A 22,782-nucleotide genomic window follows, 5' to 3' on the forward strand; every position below is an offset into this window, starting at 1 on the left:
ACACATGACCTTGGCTTTGCTAGCTCTTCTGTTTGAGCTACTAGCTGCAAGCTTTAGGGCGTTTGTGTATATAAATGTATGCAGTTTAATGAGTGTGTGTGTGTGTGTGTGTTCAGTGTACTCCATCCAGGGTCAGAGTGTGCAGATGGTCAGTCCGTCGAGTGAATCGCACCAGCAGGTTGTAGCAGTCGGTCAGCCACTCACCGCTCAGCCGCAGGGCACCGTTGTGGTAAAACACACGTTTATGTTTCTTACAGTGCAACTACATGGTTCTCCATGCGAACTAAATCTCCTTTACCCTTCTGTGTCTCCGTCAGCTCACAGCGAAGAACATCCAGTGCATGCGGACGCTGCTGAATCTGGCTCATTGTCACGGGGCTTATCTGGGAACCTCATGGCAGCTGGTCTTAGCAACACTACAGGTACAAGTGTGACCAGTTATTACCAAAATGTATGTCTGTTCATTTGACAGGGATGTGATTTTTTTTTTTTTTTCGTATTTATACAGAATTCTGTATTTTATGCGTTCAAATGTTTCTTTAACATTTGAACGCAAAGAAATTAATACAGCAATAATTATTAGTATTATAATTTGAAACTGTTAAAACTGTTTAAACTGTTTTATAAAAGTATTATTATTATTATTAATAAAAATAGATTTTTTAGTTTTACAGTGCAGTATTATTAATGCAATAGTAATATATTTCTTAATTAGGAAATAAAGGGGAGTGTATGTGGCAATCTAATTTAATATAAAAAATATATTATATTATATTATATAATATATACAATTTTCATTCTCAATTTATTTATACTGTTTAGTTTTGAAGTTGTCTGTCAATTTGTCTTATTTATATTTTAGATTAATTTTTTTTATTAAATACTGGTATATATAATTTACCCTAAAATAAATTAAAAAAATGTATTATGTATATTACAAATGTATTTATCAAAGTCATCGTTGTCCATTTGCTTTGCTTATTTTCTATATTTATTTATTATGCATATATTATTTCTTTAAGTTTATTTATTTATACAGTTTAGTTTTGAAGTTTTTTCCTATTTTTTAATTTATTTAGTATGTGTGTATATAATATAATATATAATATAATCAGTAAAATACAATGCATATTACAAATATATTATATAAACAGTAATAATAAATTTTATGAATTAATATAATATGATCAAATATAATGTATTAAAATATAATGGCTTAATGTTTGAAAGCATAGAAATTAAGACTGCAATAAATATTAGTATTGCATTTAATATATATATAATATGTAATATATAATATTAATATATTTTCCTGTTGTTATGTAAAAAAGAATATTTTTAATAAATAAAATACATTTTATTTTACAGAACAATATTAGTGCAATAGTACAATATTTCTTTATTTGAAAATAAAGGGGGAGTTCAGGTTTTCCTTTGACTCATTTTCATCTGTTTTTCCCTCTAAGCATCTGGTGTGGATTCTGGGTCTGAAACCAGCTGTCGGAGGAGTTCTGAAGCCCGGTCGGGCCGTGGAGGGTCCCAGCACGGTAAAAACAGGGTTCCCGCTGGTCCTTGAAATCCTTGAAAGTTTGTGAATCTGGAAAAAAAAAATCTACGGCCCTGGAAAGTTTTAGGAAATAAACACACATAGATACAGGTCCTTGAAAGTGCTTGAATTAATTTTTCTGGAAAAAAATCCATATTATTTCCTCCTGTCCGCTAATGTGTTATTTCACCAACACTTCGTGGCTTATGGATACTAGCTTACTTGATTTACGTTAGTTACACGCATTTACACGCGTGAGGTACTTTGTGTTGTACGTTGCCATTACGTTCACATGTGCACGAAACTACTACGATGATAGCCCACCTCAACGTTTCACAGACACACCGCTGAAACGATGTAACCTTCCCAGACAGCAACATAGTGTCGGCCTAGTTCCGGCCCACATCTGGGCCTTGTGGAATCTACGTCTGCCAGATGTGGGCCCGATCTGGGCCGACACTATGTTGCTGTCTGGGTTACTCTCTCTTGAAATGTGTCCCCACTTGAATTTGAGGGTAATGGACCTGGAAAGTCCTTAAAAGGTCCTTGAATTTGAAGGTTACCAAGGTGTGGGAACCCTGTAAAAACAGCCTCTCTCATCAAGGTCAAGGTCAAAGTTAGTTTATATAGCACCTTTTAACGACACGCATGTTGACCACAGTGCTTCACAAGTAAAGTAAAAATACACACATAGTAAAACAGAACATGTCAAAAATTCAAACCTAAAAAATAAAAACAGAAAATGTATAATAAGCAAACAATAGTCATAACCTGGAACATCACAAAATCTGCATAGCATTAAAAAAAATCACAAAAAAATAAAACCGAGTTACTAGTAAGCTTGAGAAAAAAGGTAGGTTTTAATTGATGCTTTAAAAACGTTTCATGTGGGAGAAGCTCTAAGAGATCTCCTTTTGTCTTCAAACGAGCATTTAATAACAGCTGAGATGAAGATCTAGGAGAATGTGCACCATAGGCAAGTGGCAAGACAGCAGCTTTTATTAGGGGACATAATAAGTGACAGTGTTATTTTTGCACATCATGGGCACTTTCTGCAGCATTTTTCGTCCTTGTTTTTTTGAAGATATTGCTAAAAAATGATCAGGTGCCTTGAAACAAGTCCAAAAATTTTGGCAACCCACTGGGACATCTTATATTTCCACAGGCCAAATGCTTACATTCATGCATTTAGCAGACGATTTTATCCAAAAGAGCCAACGATATTAATAATAATATGAAATGCAGAGTAAATGATTGAGTTTATTTCTTTTCTGTCGCAGGTTTTGACCACGGCGGTGATGACCGATCTACCCGTCATATCAAATATCCTTTCCAGACTCTTTGAAAGCTCACAGTAAGAACGTCAGAATAGAAAGGATGCATATAGTGCATGATGTCACTGATACTTAATGTCAAATACATTTTTAAAAGAGTGCAATTGTTTCGATAAGTCGTGTTTCCATCCATGGATCAGTTGTAGAATTGAATGGTGTGTGTGATTGTAGATACCTGGATGACGTCTCTCTGCATCACCTGATAAACGCCCTGTGCTCTTTATCCATGGAGGCCATGGAAATGGCTTACGGAAACAACAAGGTGCGTCGTTTATTGGACCTGATGGGCCTTCAGATGTTACGTTATGTTACGTTATGTTATGTTATGTTATGTTATGTTATGTTACGTAACGTTATGTAACGTTATGTTACATTGTTACGTTATGTTACGTTATGTTAAGTTACGTTATGTCACGTTATGTTATGTAACGTTATGTTACATTGTTACGTTACGTTACGTTATGTTACAATGTTATGTTACAATGTTATGTTACGTTACGTTGTTACGTTATGTTATGTTACGAAACGTTATGTTACATTGTTACGTTATGTTACATTGTTACGTTATGTTACGTTACGTTATGTTACAATGTTATGTTACGTTACGTTGTTACGTTATGTTATGTTATGTTACGAAACGTTATGTTACATTGTTACGTTATGTTACATTACGTTATGCTACATTGTTACGTTATGTTACATTGTTACGTTATGTTACGTTACTGGAATTGGCAACCAAAGATCCTTTTATACACTTTTATTTATAAAACCACAAATGAAAGCACAACTTCAGGGATGAGCAAAGGCCAAAACACCAAACAAACTCCTAACAGACAAACTAAATTCCCTATCAAAAGAAAATAAACTGAATAAAATTAAAATGAATAATGGTAGTTAAAAGTCTCTTATTGGCCTGTTTTGCTGAACCAATCATAAACAAACAAAAACAAACCCTGACAATTGATACAAGAACATATAGACACTCGATAATCTTTTAAGATGATTAGATAATTGCATTTGAAATATTTTACTTTCAATAAAAAAATGTGCAATAGATTTGTAGAAGGTGTTTTTATGCATATTGGCCTGGGTTTTGTTGCATTTACACTGTTCTGAGCACTAGGGGTCACCGTGGAGACGGGTGTCGGAGTGTTTTGAGGTAATGATGCTGAAGCCAACTGCAGATTAATTTCATCATGTTTTATATCTCTCTCAGGAGCCGTCTCTGTTTGCGGTGGCCAAACTGTTAGAGACCGGACTGGTGAACATGGACCGGATCGAGATTCTCTGGAGGCCGCTGACGGCTCATCTACTGGAGGTGAGACCAGGGGCCAATCAAAACAATGCAGCTCCTCGTTTTGAAATCATTATTTAAATAATAATATTTTTTTTAAGACTGTTTAAGGCTTGAAGTTGCCTTTGACCATTTGTTTTATATTTATTTATTTATTTATTTAATGGTTTTATTTTATTTATTATTTACTTATTATTATTATTATTATATACATAATTTTATTATTATTATATACATAATTTCATTATTATTATATACATAATTTATACATATTTATTGTTTTGAAGTAATCTTTATCTATTTAATTGGCTTAATTTTTTATTTATATTGTTTAGTTTTGAAGTTGTCTGTCAATTTGTCTTATTTATATTTTTTATTTATTTATTATCTGCTGGTATGTATACATTTATTTAAAATTATTTAACTGACTTATTATGTATATTAGTTCTTTATTTATAAATACTGTTTTGCTTTAAAGTCGTCTTTGTCCATCTGTTTAGCTTATTTTATATATTAATTTATTATGCATATATTATTTCTTAATTTAAATCATTTTATTATTTATTTATTTATACAGGTAAGTTTTTAAGTTGTCTGTCTATTTTTTATTTTTATTTATATATATACTGTTTAGTTTTAAAGGTGTCTTTGTCCATTGGTTTTATTTATATTTGACACAATTTGGCATAATTTTTCTTCTGTGTACTTCAGCTCTAATCACTAATAATATTGTTTCAGGGTCTCGAAATACTAATCATATTGCTGAAACAAATTTTACTAATGTCAGTACAACTAATTACAGTAAATAACTGTTGTAACGAGATGAGCCATATTCTGAAATGTTAATATTTAATATTAACAAGCTGCTCTAAACTGTCTGCTCTGTACTTGCTGTCCTTGTCTGCTGTACTCACACTTCTTCTGTAGTTTTTATATATATATATATATACAGTAAATATATACAGTATATATATACAGTATATATATATATATATATATATATATATATATATATATATATGTATATATATGCTAAAGCACGATGTCCTCATGTTGTCTTATTCCGTCTTTTTCCCTTCTCTGTCTTTTGCGACATGTGTGTCTTGTAGAAGGTAAGTGCCAAACTTTCTTTTTATCTTCAGAAATCTTTCTCTTTGAGTCGTGACTCCTCTTTTTAAATCGGTCTGTCTGAAGTCGTCTGTTTTCAAATCAGCCTGCGTTTTGTTTCATTCCATGTTTTTGTTGTTGCGTTAATCAGATGTTTTTGTTTTCATAATGATCTTAGCTGTCACATGACTCGCATCGAGCATCTTGTGCTGCACACTGAAACCCAGATCACAGAACGGCTATTTTATATGATAATTATTTTCAGAATGTTATTTTATACCTTCAGCTTTGTGTTGTGCAACTTCTGAAAGTCAAAAGTAATAGAGTAGAAATAACAGAAGTTTAAATAGACGCTTGACGTTTTGCTCCATAGAGTTTAATGCAAACAATGTGAAAGTACTTTCTGACTGTGATTTCAAGATTGCCACATTATTTTGAGATTATTTAATCATCTGCTTTACTTTTACATTAAAAAAGCACACCGATCTGTGATCTACACACTCCAAATCAAACAAACAATGTCTCCTCTTGAGATCTTAAAAAAATCTAATTTAATTTATGAATAATTTGCAAATCAGTCTATTTATATTTTGCATAATAAATGTTTTTTTTGCACATTTTTTTATTTTTATAACCAATATCTATTGCTTTGCTTTTTTTCTTGTGTTAATGATGTTATTTTCACCCTCCATTTGCAATGTTTGATTTGTCTGTCTATTTCATTAATGGGTGAATCTCACCCTATGCGCTCATACTTCACCACAAAATCATAAGAAAATAATAACGAAATGATATATTGCATAAGAAGATGAAGCCTCTTATGCCATTATCTTTGTCAGGTGTGTCAGCATCCTAACACTCGTATGAGGGAATGGGGTGCAGAGGCTATTACCTCGCTGATCAAAGCTGGACTCTCCTACAAACACGAGCCACCGCTGTCCCAAAACCAGGTAATAATTCAGTCGGATCTTCTCAAATCAGTGCTACTTCAGAGTAGGGTTGGGTATCGTTTGAATGTTATCGATTTCGATTCTGCTTATTGATTCCGATTCTTATCGATTCCTAATTTCGATTCCAATAAGGTAAAAAACAAACAAAAAAACTTAGATATCATTCACATTTAGTCTTATAGCAAAACATTTAATTGTAGCTGAATATCTTGAACAAAAATCAACAGGTTAAAGAACACTTACACCAGGAACGTTTGCCTGTGGTTTAAAAATACCATAGAAAAACACCCAACTAATATAAATCTCAAGCATTATTAAAGGTGTGGTATATAATGCCAAGTCTCTGATGTCCCCAGAGTGTGTATGTGAAGTTTTAGCTCAAAATACCCCACAGATAATTTTTTATAGGATGTTAAAATTGTCATTTTTTGAAGGTGAGCAAAAATGCATCATTTTGTGTGTGTGGGCTCTTTAAATGTAAATGAGCTGCTGCTCCCGGCACAGGGGGCGGAGCTTCAAGAGCTTGTTCTTAGCGGAGACATATAGAGCCCTTTGTTGCGATCAACCACCCCTGTAAACCCCTGCAAAGTAAACACTCAGTAATTAAAAAAGAAGAAATAAAAAATTAGCAATCGCAACAAATAGATACAACTGAACAAAAATACGATTGAAATAAACTGTTTTAAGATTTTTATCTATGTATGCAGGTACAGAAACTTTATAAATAAAATATACTTTACAAATATAGTTACAAAAGTCATTCAGTCAAGAACGAGTTAATTTTCACATTGTCTTTTGTTGTTTGATTAGTGTTATTATAGAGGAATATTAGGCTGCTGTCACTTTAAGAGTTGCCCAGTATAGTTACACACGCCTGCAGCACTGAAAGCGTCTCGGGCTTGAATGGTTTAAAATCACTTTTTCTGTGAGCACGTTTTGGATGTGTGTGCTGCACATAAAACAGCGAGTCGTCTCTCGTTTGAATTGTTGAAAAGTCATATTGAAATGCCCACAAAGGAATCGATAAGAGGAATCTAAATTTTTATTTTATAACAAGTACCCGATTCCTGACCTCAAGTATTCGATTCCCAGCCCTACTTCAGAGTTTGATTTTGGTTATTGACTGGACAACACTTAACCAATCCCCTGTCCTCCTCAGCGTTTGCAGCTGCTGCTTCTGAACCCGTTGAAGGAGCTCTCCAATGTCCTTCACGCTGATATCCGACAGAAACAGCTGGAGTGTGTCCTGCAGATCCTACAGAACCAGGGAGACAGTCTCGGACCGGGATGGCCTCTGGTACTGGGGGTCATCGGAGCGATCCGAAACGACCAGGGGTGAGACACACTGCCTGACCTTGCAGAAAAGACCATCCTAATCTAATCCTCTGGTGCCGTTCGGTCACTTTTGAAGTTTTTTTTTTATTTATTTATCATTTTTACTTGATCAGAATGGTACAAAACTTGGAAAATGTTTTGGCACTTGCTATGTGAACACAAAAAAATCATGGACATGATTCGAAAAGGTTAAATGGTCCTGAGAAATATAGACACACTTGTATTGTTCGCGGTCAAAAATGACGAATTTCATCTAGTGGAAGCGTTTGGTACTGCGGCCAAACAAAATCTTACTGAAAGCTCATTTTTTGAGATGTCAAGCTTAAATTAGTTGATTTTCTCACAGTTTTAGAGTAAAACGTGTTTTGGAAAATATATGTTTCATATAAAAAATTTAAATAGTATTTTTGTGCATTTTTCATAATAATAAATGTAAAATTCTATAACTTTTTTTAAGTTCACTTTTTTAAACTTGTCACTTTAGCAATAATTTAAGTGTCGTCTTTAAAAAGAGACCAAACTTCAGTCTGTGCACTAAAGCTTTTCAGATTTTCAGGTCTATGCTCAAAAAGTGAATAAATGGATTCACTTAACTACTGCATAAATATGATATAGTACCGTAAAATCCACTAAAAATACAAAATATTAAATAAAAAGATTATCAAACTAAAACATAGTACATTCATATTATTAAAAATGTAAAATAATTCCGTCATTTTAGTCCACGAGAAGATGACCAGACCTCAAGATACTCATGGCAACGTTTTTTGTGTAAACGCCAAACTTAGTTTTTGTCTAATTCTGTTTGAAATGATGTCACACCACTTTGTTCTTCAAGCAGCTTTCTGTTCATCAGCGACTAGATATCACCCATGAAAATGTACCGAACAACATTAAATGTCCCCAAATTCTGCAAGAATTTCAATATTTTCATTGGTCCTGTTTGGGTTATGCTAGTTTGTGCTGGATTGGTGCTTGATCAATCCTGAAAACTTCCTTGGGAAGCTTCCAGAGGGACCAGGCTCTTGTGAAGTCAGTTGACCAAGGAAGCCTTTAGCTAGTTAACAGCTAGCATCCAAAAGTCACATTTAAAGTGTTAATCTTGGAGAGTCTCATTTGTACGCATCTTTCATTCCACAGTGAATCCCTCATTCGAACAGCGTTCCAGTGCCTGCAGTTGGTGGTGACCGACTTCCTACCCACAATGCCTTGCATGTGCCTCCAAGTTGTGGTGGATGTAGCCGGCAGCTTTGGGCTCCAGAACCAGGAGCTGAACATCAGCCTGACGTCTATCGGCCTTCTGGTGAGGATTATCGCTAGTGTTGCTAGTAAAATCGATAACACTTTACAATAAGGTTCATTAGTTGACATGAACTAAGAATGAACAATACTTCTGCAGCATTTATTAATCTTAGTTAATAGTAATTTCAACATTGCGAAGACAGTAACAAATTAATTGCTCATTGTTAGCTCATGTTAGTTAATACAATAACTAATGTTAACTAACAAACCTTATCGTAAAGTGTTGCCTGCAAGTCAAGTTCCTTTGGATAGATGAGTAGACTGAGTGAAAATCTTCTCTTTCTCCACTTTCTGCAGTGGAATATCTCAGATTACTTCTTCCAAAGGGGAGAAGCCATTACAGAGGAGCTGGAAAAGGAGGAAGCGGTTCTCCTGAAACAGGCCCAAGATAAAGGAGAACCTCTGAACCGACCCTTCCACCCAGCACCGCCCTTTGACTGCCTGTGGTTGTGCCTGTATTCCAAACTGGGCGAGTTGTGCGTAGACCCACGGCCGGCTGTGAGGAAAAGCGCAGGGCAAACCATGTTCTCCACCATTGCTGCTCACGGGACACTGCTGCAACCACCGACCTGGAACATTGTGGTTTGGAAGGTACTGGATCAGACTTGGCCAGTGACGAAATTAACTAGGGATGCACCGATATAAAAAATGTTGCCGATAACCGATAATTATTTGTATTTGAAAGCCGATAACCGATATATTGGCCGATAAATCTAACTCCAAAACAGAGGTATTTAAAAAATGATGCATGTTTAGTCATGTGACGCATATTGTACTGATAGATATCATCGCTGTTTTGTCTATAAGAAGTGTTTTGGTTGATCGGATCACAAGTGGACGACACTAAATACAGGTGTAAACGAGGTCTAAAATGTTTTGAGCTTCCAGAGGTAGTTGAAAACACATTTGAGAAGTTTGGAAGGCACTGGATCAGACTTGGCCAGTGACCAAATTAACTAGGGATGCACCGATATGAACATTTTTGCCGATACCGATAATTATTTTGTATTTAAAAGCCGATAACCGATATATTGGCCGATAAATCTAAATCCGAATGTTTATATAATTTTGAAGGGCCTGATTACAAAAACAAAAGTCTCACCATTAAAAGCCATGTCCCAAACTATGTTCTCATTATCATTTTATGTAGCTTAAATGACAGACTTGCGCTGCACTTAACCGTAATTTCCTTTTTGAAGTGATTCCAATCGTATTTCAAGCCATTAAAAACCATCATGTTGAACAGTGCGCATCTGAAGTGTATCAGCTGAAGGAAATAATCCATTATTTATTGGCTTTAAAGGAATAGTTCACCTAAAAATTTAAATTAGCCCATGATTTACTCACCCTCAAGTCATCCTAGGTGTATATGACATTCTTCTTTCAGGCGAATACAATCAAGAGTTATTTAAAAAAAAATGTCCTGGCTCTTCCAAGCTTTATAATGGCAGTGAAGGGCTGTTTCTGTTTTGAAGTCCATAAAAGTGCATCTATCCATCATAAAAGTGCATCTATCCATCATAAAAGTGCTCCACGTGGCTCTGGGGGGTTAATAAAGGCCTTCTAAAAGCTAGAATTTTACTTTGTAACGTGTTAAATATGAATTTTTTCTTACACAAAGTCATCGCTTCACTTCAGAAGACCTTTATTAACCCCCCAGAGCAGTGTGGAACACTTTTATGATGGATAGATGCACTTTTATGATGGATAGATGCACTTTTATGATGGATGGATGCACTTTTATGGACTTCAAAACAGAAACCATTCACTGCCATTATAAAGCTTGGAAGAGCCAGGACATTTTTTTTATATAACTCCGATTGTATTCGTCTGAAATAAGAATGTCATATACACCTATGATGACATGAGGGTTAGTAAATCATGATCTAATTTTCATTTTTGGGTAAACTATCCCTTTAATATATCGGCCAAATGTTCTTATCTGGCCAAAACAATAACATTTAAAATGAACATATATCAGCCAACACCGATATATCGTGCATCCATAAAATGAACCCAATTGTATTGTAATTGTTGCTAATGACGGAGACCTCTGTAACATTGCTCCGCAGGTTCTCTTTCATCTGCTGAACTGTGTAAGGAAGTCCTCCACCACGGCCGACAAGGAGAAGATCGAATCTGGAGGGGGAAATATCCTCATCCACCACTCGCGCGACACGGCAGAGAAGCAGTGGGCGGAAACTTGGGTTCTGACGCTCGCAGGCGTAGCTCGGATCTTCAACACCAGGAGATATCTGCTCCAGCAGCTGGGTAAGCACTGAAAGATGTGGTTCTCAAAGGCAAATCTACACTAATCCAGTTATATTTGAAAACAGCTACAGTCAAACCAAAATTTATTCCGACCCCTTCAACACTTCTCACATTATCAGTTTATTCGCTATAGTTTAGAAAATGGTAATAAAATATGAGCAGAACTCAGTTGATATTTGACTGGTTTTGTCCGTCCTTCTGTTAGACTGTCTCACACATGAATTATGTTGAATATCTGTCAGCTGTTAAATTTAACTACACAATTAGATAATACCAGTTTAGCTCAACCAGTGACCTAGCAATGCTTCATTTTGTTCAGTCTGTGTGTAAAAAGAGCATTAGCAATTAAAGACAAAACACTTCAGCAAAACATGATCAGCTCAAAGTGTCGGAATCATTTTTGGTCCCAAATTTGTATAAGTTTTACTGGTAGTCACTGTATGAAGAATTTTTGGGTATAATATGTCACAGTTTACTTTATTTTGCAATCCTCACTTACATAAATGAACTACAGGTTCCTGCTAATAAAAAAATATACAAAATTATATCTGGTGTCTGAATAATTTTTGGTTTGACACATTTTTTTTTTAGCTTTTTGAAGACACTTCCCAAGTTATAGTTTGGACTGTGAAAACTGTTAAATTGATGCATGTTTAGTCATGTGACGCATATTGTACTGATAGATATCTATGGTCACTTTGTCTATAAGAAGTGTTTTAGTCGATCGGATCACAAGTGGACGACACTAAATACAGGTGTAAACAGGGTCTAAAAGGTTTTGAGCCACTTTCCACTTTCAACCACTTCCAGAGGTAGAAGAAAACGCATTCGACCGGATTGCTTTCGTAGTGTAAACGCTCATGTGTTCGAATGTGTTCAAAAGACCGTCTTCTCTCCGTCTACTGACCTAATGAGTAAACATGGGAAGAGCTCGAGCCAGACGGGATTTAAACTTTGTTGGCTGAAGACCCAAGTTTGGTTTGAAGATGAAAAATGTACCAAGCACAATATTCTCTCGCCATTCCTGATTTCTCACACACACACTCACTGCGTTCGGCTGGTCTTGAGGCTGTCAGAGCAGAAACTAAAGCTGATGCTCTCCGTGTGTTTCTCAGTCGTCTCCGGTCATGTTCATATGTAAATTGTGTGAGCTTATTCCGTCCATTAGATCGAAAGATCTGAAAAAGCCCATACATGTACCCGCCCACAGACCCTCCCCTCGAAGAAATCAGGACAGAAGCGGCTGAAAGTGGACAGAAGAGACGGATTAAAACGGGAATTTGTCTGCCTCGTTTACTTGCGATCCGATCGCCCAAAACACATCTTAATACCAGGTGTAAACAGGGCCTATGTTTATACCGATATGTGCCTGCTTCGTTTCGGTGTGGACGAGTAACATTTGGGAAAATGCTAGTGAGGAAAGAAAGCTTAAAAAAACGGATTAAAAGACGGATCTCAGAATTTGATTCTTGCTTTTTTTGCAGGTGACTTTTTCAAAGCTTGGGAAGTTCTTCTGGACCACATCCAGTCCGCTGCCCTCAGCAAGAACAATGAAGTTTCCCTCGCCGCCCTCAAGAGCTTCCAGGAGATCCTCCAGCTCGTCACGCCCATTAAAGACACGGATAAACCCGATGCTCTCGCAGCTATGGACGTTCCTTCTGTCCTTATGGAGTCTCTTCAAGGTTCTGGTCCAGGAAGACCCCTGATCCGATCCGATTCACTTGCAGAACGACTAGCCCAGCGTTACGGTGTCCAACCTTCGCTTCCGCCACCTGGAGAAGAGATCGACGACTCGGCTCTTTGGTGGTCAGCGTGGAACACTTGGTACCGGGTGGGAACCGAGTGCACGCGACCCCCTAGTGGTGGCCCAGATAAACTAGTGTTCGTACCCAGCCAGCCTTTCCTGACGGCGCTAATACAGATTTTCCCAGCATTGTACCAGCACATCGCAGGAGGGTTCAGCATGGAGGATCTCAAGAAGCTGGGGGTGATCCTGTATGGAGCCGTGTCGGTCCCCATAAGTTCAGACTCCTCGCCGTTCATCTTGCCCTCCTACACCGAGGCTGTGCTCACAAGTCTTCAAGAGGCAGTCCTGACCGCCCTCGATGTCCTGCAGAAGGTACAGAACCTACTTAAAGGTGCACTGTGTAATTTTTAGCGACATCTAGTGGTGAGGTTGTGAATTGCAACCAACATAAGTTATGGTGGCCGACAGGAAGTGATGTCGTCGTCTGAGACAGCAGAGAGTAGCCAGTTCAGCAATGAGGTTTCTTTACAAAGATAAATTAAGAAATTATTGTTGATATAAGTTATTGCGAATATATTATTGTTACTTGTTTATCATATTGTCAGTGTTTTATTCGCTGGCTTTAGCTGAAGCTTCTTTACACGAAGAGCGACATAGTGACGAAACGCGTGTGTCCGTTCAGGGCCACTGTAGAAACATGTCGATGTAAGGAGACCCGCGGTGTGTGTAGAGAGAAATGGCTCATTCTAAGCTAATAAAAACATTACGGTTCATTATGTAAGGTCTTTATACACCACTGAAAATATAGTTATGTATATGATAATGCATTTCTGTCAACAGATCCTCCTAAATATTACACAATGCTCCTTTAAGTTAGTTAGTTTATTTGTATAGCACATTTAAAAACAACTTGAGTTGGCTAAAGTGCTTTCCATTGAAACAATATTCCAACAGCATAAATAGCCAAAAATACAAAAAACATTAAACACCACACCAAACCAAAATACAATTAAATGTAAGGTTCCCCTCAAAAATGAAAATTAGCCCATGATTTACTCTCCCTCAAGCCATCCTAGGTGTATCTTCTTTCAGCCAAACTCATCAAAAAATGTCCTGGCTCCTCCAAGCTTTATAATGGGAGTGAATGAGGCCCAAAAAAGTGCATCCATCCATCATAAAAGTAATCCATACGACTCCAGGGGTTAATAAAGACCTTCTGAAGTGAAGCCATGCGTTTTTGTAAGAAAATTATCCATAATTATAACTTTACAAACTGTAACTTTACAAACTTGTGAAGTATAACTTTTCAAATCACTGAAGCTCCTCCGACATTTCTCTTTATAATTTCTCATTTCTCTTAATAATTCTAATTTTAGACTTCTAATTCATTTAAGGTGTTTTGTTTTGCTCTATCCTCTGCGCTTCACGTTCATCAATACGTCAGGCATCGGGTCAGAGGTCACTCTTCCGCCTGAACCCGACTCGTGTACGGCCGTTACCGGAAGCCAGTGATAATAGTTATAAAAATTTATATTTTCTTACAAAAACGCATGGCTTCGCTTCAGAAGGCCTTTATTAACCACCTGGAGTCGCATGGATTACTTTTATGATGGATGGATGCACTTTTTTGGGCCCCATTCACTCACATTATAAAGCTTGGAAGAGCCAGGATATTTTTTTATGTGTTTGGCTGAAAGAAGAAAGTCATATACACCTAGGATGGCTTGAGGGAGAGTAAATTATGGGATAATTGTGGGCTGATATATCTGCGTTGTTAATGCAAGTACCACACGAGCACTAGTTAGTTGTTGAATGACTAGACAAGTCATCCAAACCAAACTCTAATGACAGACTTGCATTTACACCACAAAAAACCCCTGAAAATCATATAATTTTTGATGGATTTGATGGATCAGTTGATTGTGATTAAGATTGAACACCTGACTGAGATTGTATGTCATTGTTCCAGGCAATCTGTGTGGGTTCAGAGAATCTCCAGGTGATGTATCCCGCCATCTTTGAGCAGCTCCTGTTGTTCGTAGAGTTCTCCTGTAAACCTCCTCAGTACGGAAAGATGGAGACCAAACACGTGGCCAATGCCAAATACAACCAGGTGAGTCTCTGTCCTGTTTCCACCTCGGATGGGCTTCACTTTTCAGCCGTTTTCAAGATGGTGGAATTGGTTTTCGTTGTTTTATGACTCACCATACATACACTCATCATCATCATTCATTTCCATGTCTGTTTCCCAATATGATGATGCAGTAGATGATCTTTGTTTCTGCTCTGGAGCGTTTTGGGGGTTTTGAATGCACACATTGAAACACTTCTTTGCTGTTTTTTTTCTTTTTCTTCTTCCCTGTTTAGTTATATGAGGCTCTAGGATTACAACATTTCACTTTTGTCATAAATATTTGGGGATTTTAGAGACTTTCAGTGGCTTTCCCTCAAATTTTTCTGATTGTTTTTGAAGATATTTGTCTTTGCATGCTGTGGTTTTATTTTATTTTAGTCATGTCTGAATACTTTGGACCACGTTGTTCCTTTTCAAATTCAACTTTAAAATTTTTTAGGGGTTTTAAACATTTAAAGCTTTAATAACACTAGGGTTTGGTCAGTATACCAGTTAAAACTACAAACCGGAAAGAAATGTGAAATACTCAAATGTTTAAAACATCATCTTTTACTTTAGATAATAATCTCTTACATCAAAATGAGGTTTTTGTGTCTCAAAAATTACACATATACAGTACAGGTCAAAAGTTTGGAAACATTATTATTTTTAAGGGTTTTGAAAGAAGTTTCTTCTGCTCATCAAGCCTGCATTTATTTGATCAAAAATACAGAAAAAAAAAATGTAATATTGTGAAATATTATTACAACTTAAAATAATAGTTTTCTATTTGAATATACTTTAAAAAATAATTTATTTCTGTGACGCAAAGCTGAATTTTCAGGATCATTACTCCAGTCTATCACATGATCCTTTAGAAATCATTCTAATATTCTGATTTATTATGAGTATTGGACACAGTTCTGCTGCCTAATATATTTGATGAATAAAAGGTTAAAAAGAACTGCATTTATTAAAAAAAATATATATATTTTCTAATAATATAAATCTTCTTTACTATCACTTTTTATCAATGTAACACATCCTTGCTGAATAAAAGTATTGATTTATTTCAAAAAAGAAAGAAAAAAAATTACTGACCAGTAGTGTATATTGTTGTTAAAACATTTGCTTCTTTTTTTATTTTATTTTTTTATTATTTTTTACTTTTTATTCATCAAAGTATCCTAAAAAAGTATCACAGGTTATGAAAAAATATTAAGCAGCAGAACTGTTTCCAACTTTGATAATGAATCATCATATTAGAATGATTTCTAAAGGATCATGTGATAGACTGGAGTAATGATCCTGAAAATTCAGCTTTGCATCACAGAAATAAATGATCATTTAAAGTATAATAAATTGAAAACCAATTATTTTAAATTGTAATAATATATCACAATATTACCTTTTTTTTTCTGTATTTTTGATCAAATAAATGCAGGCTTGATGAGCAGAAGAAACTTCTTTCAAAAACATTAAAATATTAGAATATTGTGATATAAATTGTGCCCACATTACCGCATCTCTCAGGTTAAACGCAAAGTATTTTTAAACATGACTTTCAAACCAAACGTTTGTTAGTTTTTGTTGTTGTCATTGTATAAAGTAGTTTCATTGTGCGGTTGTGATCAGCAGTGGTAGTAAACATTTGTCTGCTCTTCTCTTGTTCTGTTTTTGTACTTCATACGGATCCACTTTAGATCCAACTGTTTGCACCGGTGAGTTCTTCCTCCCTTCCGCTGTCTTCTTCTATATCTCCGTCTCTCGTCTGCTTTCTGCCTCGTTTTCTATTCCTTTTTCTCTTCGGTTACTCCATTTAACTGCTCTAAACGACAAACTTCGCTCTTTTCATTCTCTTACGCCATTTCTCTGCTCATTTCCATCAGCCACATCTATTCATTCATCTCAAAACTGCCAAAATAAACTACAATTTCAGTTATTTTATGGCGTTTCTTAGTACTGTCTGTTGAAAAGTTATGAAATTTTGCACATTTATAATGGAGAGTCTCCACTTCTAACATGCCAGTTTTTCAAACTCTCTAGCGCCACCAACAGTTAATTTTGTGTACTTTTTAACTTTGAATTATGTGTACATTTATCAATATGTACAGTCTACAACACTACATGACACGCAGTCTCCCACAATGTAATGTGCTTGACTTGACCTTCCATTTCCATTTTTAACATCACCTTGACTGATATTTTACACAAAATATTATTATAAACATAAAATAAACATTTCGGTTTCCAACATGATAACTGGGTTAAACTTGCAACATGTTGAAAATAAACTAGCTTGCTATTGTGTTGTAGCATGTAGTAAGCAGTATATACTACACACTTTTCAGCAAGTATTAAGCTATTACTCCATTCTGAACACAGCCTAAATGTATTGCCTTATGTGTAGTTTAAAGCACATGGTGGCTTCAATTTTGTTAAACCTACTTACAGTGCCCTCCACAATTATTGAACCCCCTGGTAAATATGATCAAAATGGGCTGTAAAAAATAAATCTGCATCGATTATCCTTGTGATCTTTCATTCAAAAAATGTGCAAAATTCTAACCTTTCATTGAAGTAAAAGAATTGAAAGTGGGGGGAAAATCACATTATGAAATAAATGTTTTTCTCCAAAACACGTTGGCCACAATTATTGAAACCCTTTTATTAAATACTTTTTGCAATCTCCTTTTGCCAAGATAACAGCTCTGAGTCTTCTCCTATAATGCCTGATGAGTTTGGAGAATAACTGACAAGAGATCAGAGACCATTCCTCCACACAGAATCTCTCCAGATCCTTCAGATTCCCAGATCCATGTTGGTGCTTCTTCTCTTCAGTTCAGCCCACTCATCAGGTCAGGGGACTGAGACGGTCATGGCAGAAGCTTCATTTTGTGCTCCACAACAAATTTTTGTTTTGATTTTGATGTTTGTTTTGGATCGTTGTCCTGATGAAAGATCCAACCACGGCCCATTATAAGATTTCTAGCAGAAGGCGTCAGGTTTAGATTTTTTATCTGTTGATATTTGATAGAATCCACAATGCCATGTATCTGAACAAGAAGTCCAGGACCTCCAGCAGAAAAATATGCCCACAACATTAAAGATCCAATGGTATATTAAATTGTACACATGGGGTACTTTTTATCCTTGTGTTCACCAAACCCATCTAGTGTGTTTGCTGCCAAAAAGCTCTGTTTTAGTCTCATCTGACCACAGAACCCTGTGTTGTTTGAAGATCCAGTCGTGTCTGACAATTAAATTTGCTGGAATTTGTTTTTGGATGAGCGAGGAGTTTTTTTTTTAAAGCCTCCCAAACAACATGTGGGGATGTAGGGGTTGTTTGATAATTTTTTTTTTAGGCTTTCTGACCCTAAGACTCAACTAATCTCTGCAATTCTCCATCTGTGATCCTTGGAGAGTCTTTGGCCACTCAAACTTTCATACTCGCCGTGCATTAAGACAGTATAGACACACGTCCTTTTCCTGGCAGATTCATAACATCTTTAGTTGGTTATAACTTCTTAATTATTGCCCTGATGGTCAAAATGGGGATTTTCAATTCTTTAGCTATTGTCTTACAGCCACTTTCTAGTTTGTGATGCTCAACAATCTTTTGCTACGCATCAGAACTGTATTCTGTGGTTTTACTCATTGTGATGGATGATTAAGGGGATTTGGCCTTTGTGTTTCCTCATATTTAAACTCCTGTGAAACACGAAGTCATAGCTGGACAGTTTCATGTTCCTAGTCACCCTGGTGTACTAAAAAAGGTAAATATTAATGGGAATATACTTCAGAGATATTTTACTCGTAAAAAATTCTAGGGGTTTCAATAATTGTGGCCAACATGTTTTGGAGAAAAACATTTATTTCATAATGTGATTTCCCCCCACTTTCAATTCTTTTACTTCAATGAAAGGTTAGAATTTTGCACATTTTTTGAATGAAAGATCACAAGGATAATCGATGCAGATTTATTTTTTACAGCCAATTTTGATCATATTTACCAGGGGGTTCAATAATTGTGGAGGGCACTGTACAAAAAGTTGACAAGTTATTAATAGCCTTTTGATTGAGCAATTTGCATGTAGCACATCTATGAATTGGACGACAAGGATGCTTGGAGGTCGACCGATAGTGGTCGACAGGTTTTATCGTAGTTTTTGTCAAACACACAAAAAAAAACCTTGGACAAAAACTACGATAAAACCTGTTGGAAAGCATCTTTTGCAGCGGTTTTCGTGTGAGCATATCAGTGAACACCCCTGACCACTCGGTGAGTTTCACGTCTTTGTAAACGAAAGTTTAATGCGTTTTTTGGAAGGATTGTTCCAGTGCCCATATACAGCCATTCTGGGGGGGGGGAAGCGAAAGAAACCAAAAATTCTCGGGACAGCAGCATGTGTCCAAATTTTTATCTTAACCGTTCTATTTCATCAGAAACGATCTGTAAACAGGGCTTTAAGTGTAAAATACCGAACATGTCCTTTAAATCCGCATCTAAGGTGTCTAGTGTCAAAACAAACTCCACAAGGCGTCAGTGAGTTTTTAATTCGCCTCTAGGGGCCGCTCTCGTACTGTAAACGGCAGCAGACTCTTCTCAGCAGCTTCAGATACGGATGCAACCCGGGAAAACTATCGGGATGGATTTTTTTCAGAAAAAACGGTTGTTCCAGTGTCGAATAATCGGCAAAACCGATCAAATCGGTCGACCTCTAATATCTTCAAAACTCTTTGACTAAGCGACTTGAAACTATGTAGCTCCATCTATATGTAGGGGTGGTGGTGGCGCAATGGATAAGACACATGCCTTTGGGTGTGAGAGACCCGGGTTCGAATCCACTGTGAGACACCAATGTGTCCCTGAGCAAGACACTTAACCCCTAGTTGCTCCAGAGGCGTGCGACCTCTGACATATATAGCAATTGTAAGTCGCTTTGAATAAAAGCGTCAGCTAAATGAATAAATGTAAATGTAAATGTAAATGTATTGTTCAGAATGTATATAATAACCAAAAATATGTAGTTAAACAATAAATAAGCATTAACCATTTCTTTTGAAAAATTAAAATGTCAAACTTCGTATGATTGTCGCAATAAAGCCTTTTAATGCATATAAAGTTGAAATGATTATAAAGTCACTATTTTTGCAATTGGACTAATTCAAATTAGAGATCGACCGATGTTGACTTTTTTTATACCATGGTCTGGGTGAATACTCGATTCTGATTGGCTGCAGGGTGTCCATTAAAAAGTGATAGAGGACACCTAGTAAAGGAGTTCTGGTGAAACTGACTGTTTACCGTTCGAAATGAATAAATAAAAGTGCTGGCTGCATCAGCTGTGAGTAACCATAGCAACAGGCAGTAAACTGAAGGGTTCTACATCAGCTCTGAGTAACCATAGCAACAGGCAGTAAACTGAAGGTTTCTACGAGCTGAGCGGACTATAAATATCTCCGGTTGCTAAATAAACCGTCAGGCGTAACCAGGGAAACCAAGTTATTGTTTGTAAAAACTTTAGATTTCGATTGTAAAACTAATTAAAATATAAACTAATGTTTTAAAAATGTGTTATTTGGCAAGTGACCATGGTATAAGCGGGTTAATGCCCTTCGAGGTGTCCATTGTCAAGTATTAATGGACACCACGTCGTGCATTAACCCTTACATAACCGATAACGATTGTGATTATTTGCATGTTTATATGCCCGATAACTGATATACCGAACCGATATATATATTATTTCTGTTTTTGACAGTTATAACAGCACTGAACTGAACAAAACTGTTCTAACTCTTATTTCCTATACTGTAATTTCTGTACTTTCTCTGTCTCCTTGCATTCATAGCAAAACACACTTCTACATGAATAAATAATGGTCAATAAAGTGTCTCTTAAATCAAAGCTTAATTGGGAGCAGGACTTGACGGATTATCACCATTTATCGGTGAATCCGATAAAACAAAACCGATAATCGATTGCTTAAACATCTGGGAAAATATCGGTAAAACCGATTATCGGTTGATCAGTAATTCAGATAATGCTCATATCAGCATCAGTGTGTTTCAGTGGTGTGTTTGGCCTGTAGTCGCTGCTTTTCATCTGGTATTGTGGACCGTGTCAGAGTAATGTGGAGCTTGGCATCGAAATTTGACACAAATGTTATTAGTGTTGAAGTGGAAATCTGTTTTTCCAGTCATTTAAGCTCAATCCTGTCGCTCATTTTACAGATAGTGGGGATAAAAAATCTGATTTTAGTTTGAACAAAGTGTTTATGTGTTGACAATAACACATAATTGTGTCTATTCACAATCCTCCTCTGATATTGTGTTATTTCACAAGTATTCATGTCTTTGAGGCATGATATTAATATATTTAATCCAATGTCTTTATTTCATGTGTGTGTGTCTCTGTGTGTGTCCAGGCGGAGTGGGTGGCCTTAAACTACGTGCCGTTTGCAGAGCGATCTCTGGAGGTGCTGGTCGATCTGTATCATAAAACGGCCTGTCACAAAGCCGTTATCACAGAGAAAGTCCTGCAAAACATCATTAAGGTACTGAGCAAAAAAACACATATAACAGTTATAAAACTGACTGACCGCAGCAAATATAATTAGGTTGGCTTAAGATATGCTAATCATGCTAGCAATGTGTTAAATGTTGTTATCAAGATGTTAAATCAAGTTAACAATGTATTAAATCATGTTAGCAACATGTTAAATCATGTTAGCAACATGTTGGAATATGTTAGCAATGTGTTAAATCTGGCTAGAAACGTGTTAAATCATGCTAACAACATGTTAAATCTTGTTAACAACATGTTAATCATGGTAGCAAGATGTTAAATCATGCTAGCAACGCGTTACATCATGTTAGCAACATGTTGGAATATGTTAGCAATGTGTTAAATCTGGCTAGAAACGTGTTAAATCATGCTAACAACATGTTAAATCTTGTTAACAACATGTTAATCATGTTAGCAATGTGTTAAATAATGCTAGCAACATGGTAGCTATGTTAAATCATGCTAGCAATATGCTATATCATGCTACCAACATGGTAAACATGGTAAATCATGCTGCTAGCAAAATGTTAATTATATCACCAACATGTCAGCAATGTGTGTTACCAGACGTTCAATCATGTTACCAATGTGTTAAATTTTTAACAACATGTTAAATCATGCTAGCAACATGTTAAATCATGCTAACAACATGGTAGCAATATGTTAAATCATGCTAGCAATATGCTATATCGTGTGCTAGCAACATACTTATTGTCACCAACATCTTAGCAATGTGTTAAATAAATCATGCTAGCAAAATGGTAGCAACATGTTATATCATGTAAGCAATGTGTTAAATTATGTTAGCAATGTGTTAAATCATGTTAGCAATGTGTTAAATCATGTTAGCAACAGGCTAATATATGTTAGAAACATGCTAGCAAACATGAAAAAAAACACCCTATCTATTAAGGGTGGAACGGATTGCAGTTGATCCGTGATCCGTATGGACCAGCTGGTCCATGATTCGGCACGCATGTGATTCGCGGATTAACTGCTAAATTTAACCATCATAGAGTGAAAGTTTATAATTTGGACATGTTTTATCTTGCAAATTTACACATTCAAACAATTTTAAACGCAGAAGAAGAGGCAAAAATCGGGACTAGCGCGTTATCTGTACACACAGCCCTCGAAGCGCACGCAGAGAGAGCGAGAGATTGAACGGCCACATAAACACAAAATACCCGTCTAAATGCCCGTCTCGGCAAG

General features: G+C 36.2%; 1 protein-coding gene across 4 annotated transcripts in view; it reads left to right on the forward strand.

Moving 5' to 3' along the window:
- Nucleotides 1-22,782, forward strand: part of LOC309491190 (protein MON2 homolog) — a 51,530-nt gene that overhangs the window by 20,520 nt on the left and 8,228 nt on the right. For 2 of the 4 annotated variants that reach the window (XM_082160615.1, XM_082160617.1), the window contains exons 15-29: nt 117-229; nt 318-422; nt 1,467-1,547; nt 2,827-2,900; nt 3,052-3,142; nt 4,097-4,198; nt 6,121-6,231; nt 7,391-7,566; nt 8,707-8,869; nt 9,166-9,459; nt 10,941-11,139; nt 12,624-13,258; nt 14,856-14,999; nt 16,703-16,720; nt 21,431-21,559. In XM_082160615.1, coding sequence (XP_082016741.1) covers nt 117-229; nt 318-422; nt 1,467-1,547; nt 2,827-2,900; nt 3,052-3,142; nt 4,097-4,198; nt 6,121-6,231; nt 7,391-7,566; nt 8,707-8,869; nt 9,166-9,459; nt 10,941-11,139; nt 12,624-13,258; nt 14,856-14,999; nt 16,703-16,720; nt 21,431-21,559 — 2,435 coding nt within the window. The remainder of the gene's footprint in view (nt 1-116; nt 230-317; nt 423-1,466; nt 1,548-2,826; nt 2,901-3,051; nt 3,143-4,096; nt 4,199-6,120; nt 6,232-7,390; nt 7,567-8,706; nt 8,870-9,165; nt 9,460-10,940; nt 11,140-12,623; nt 13,259-14,855; nt 15,000-16,702; nt 16,721-21,430; nt 21,560-22,782) is intronic. The other 2 variants (XM_082160616.1, XM_082160618.1) reach the window with 1 other exon arrangement.

Source organism: Leuciscus leuciscus (genome assembly GCF_965113295.1).
Source record: "Leuciscus leuciscus genome assembly, chromosome: 25".
Taxonomy (NCBI): domain Eukaryota; kingdom Metazoa; phylum Chordata; class Actinopteri; order Cypriniformes; family Leuciscidae; genus Leuciscus; species Leuciscus leuciscus.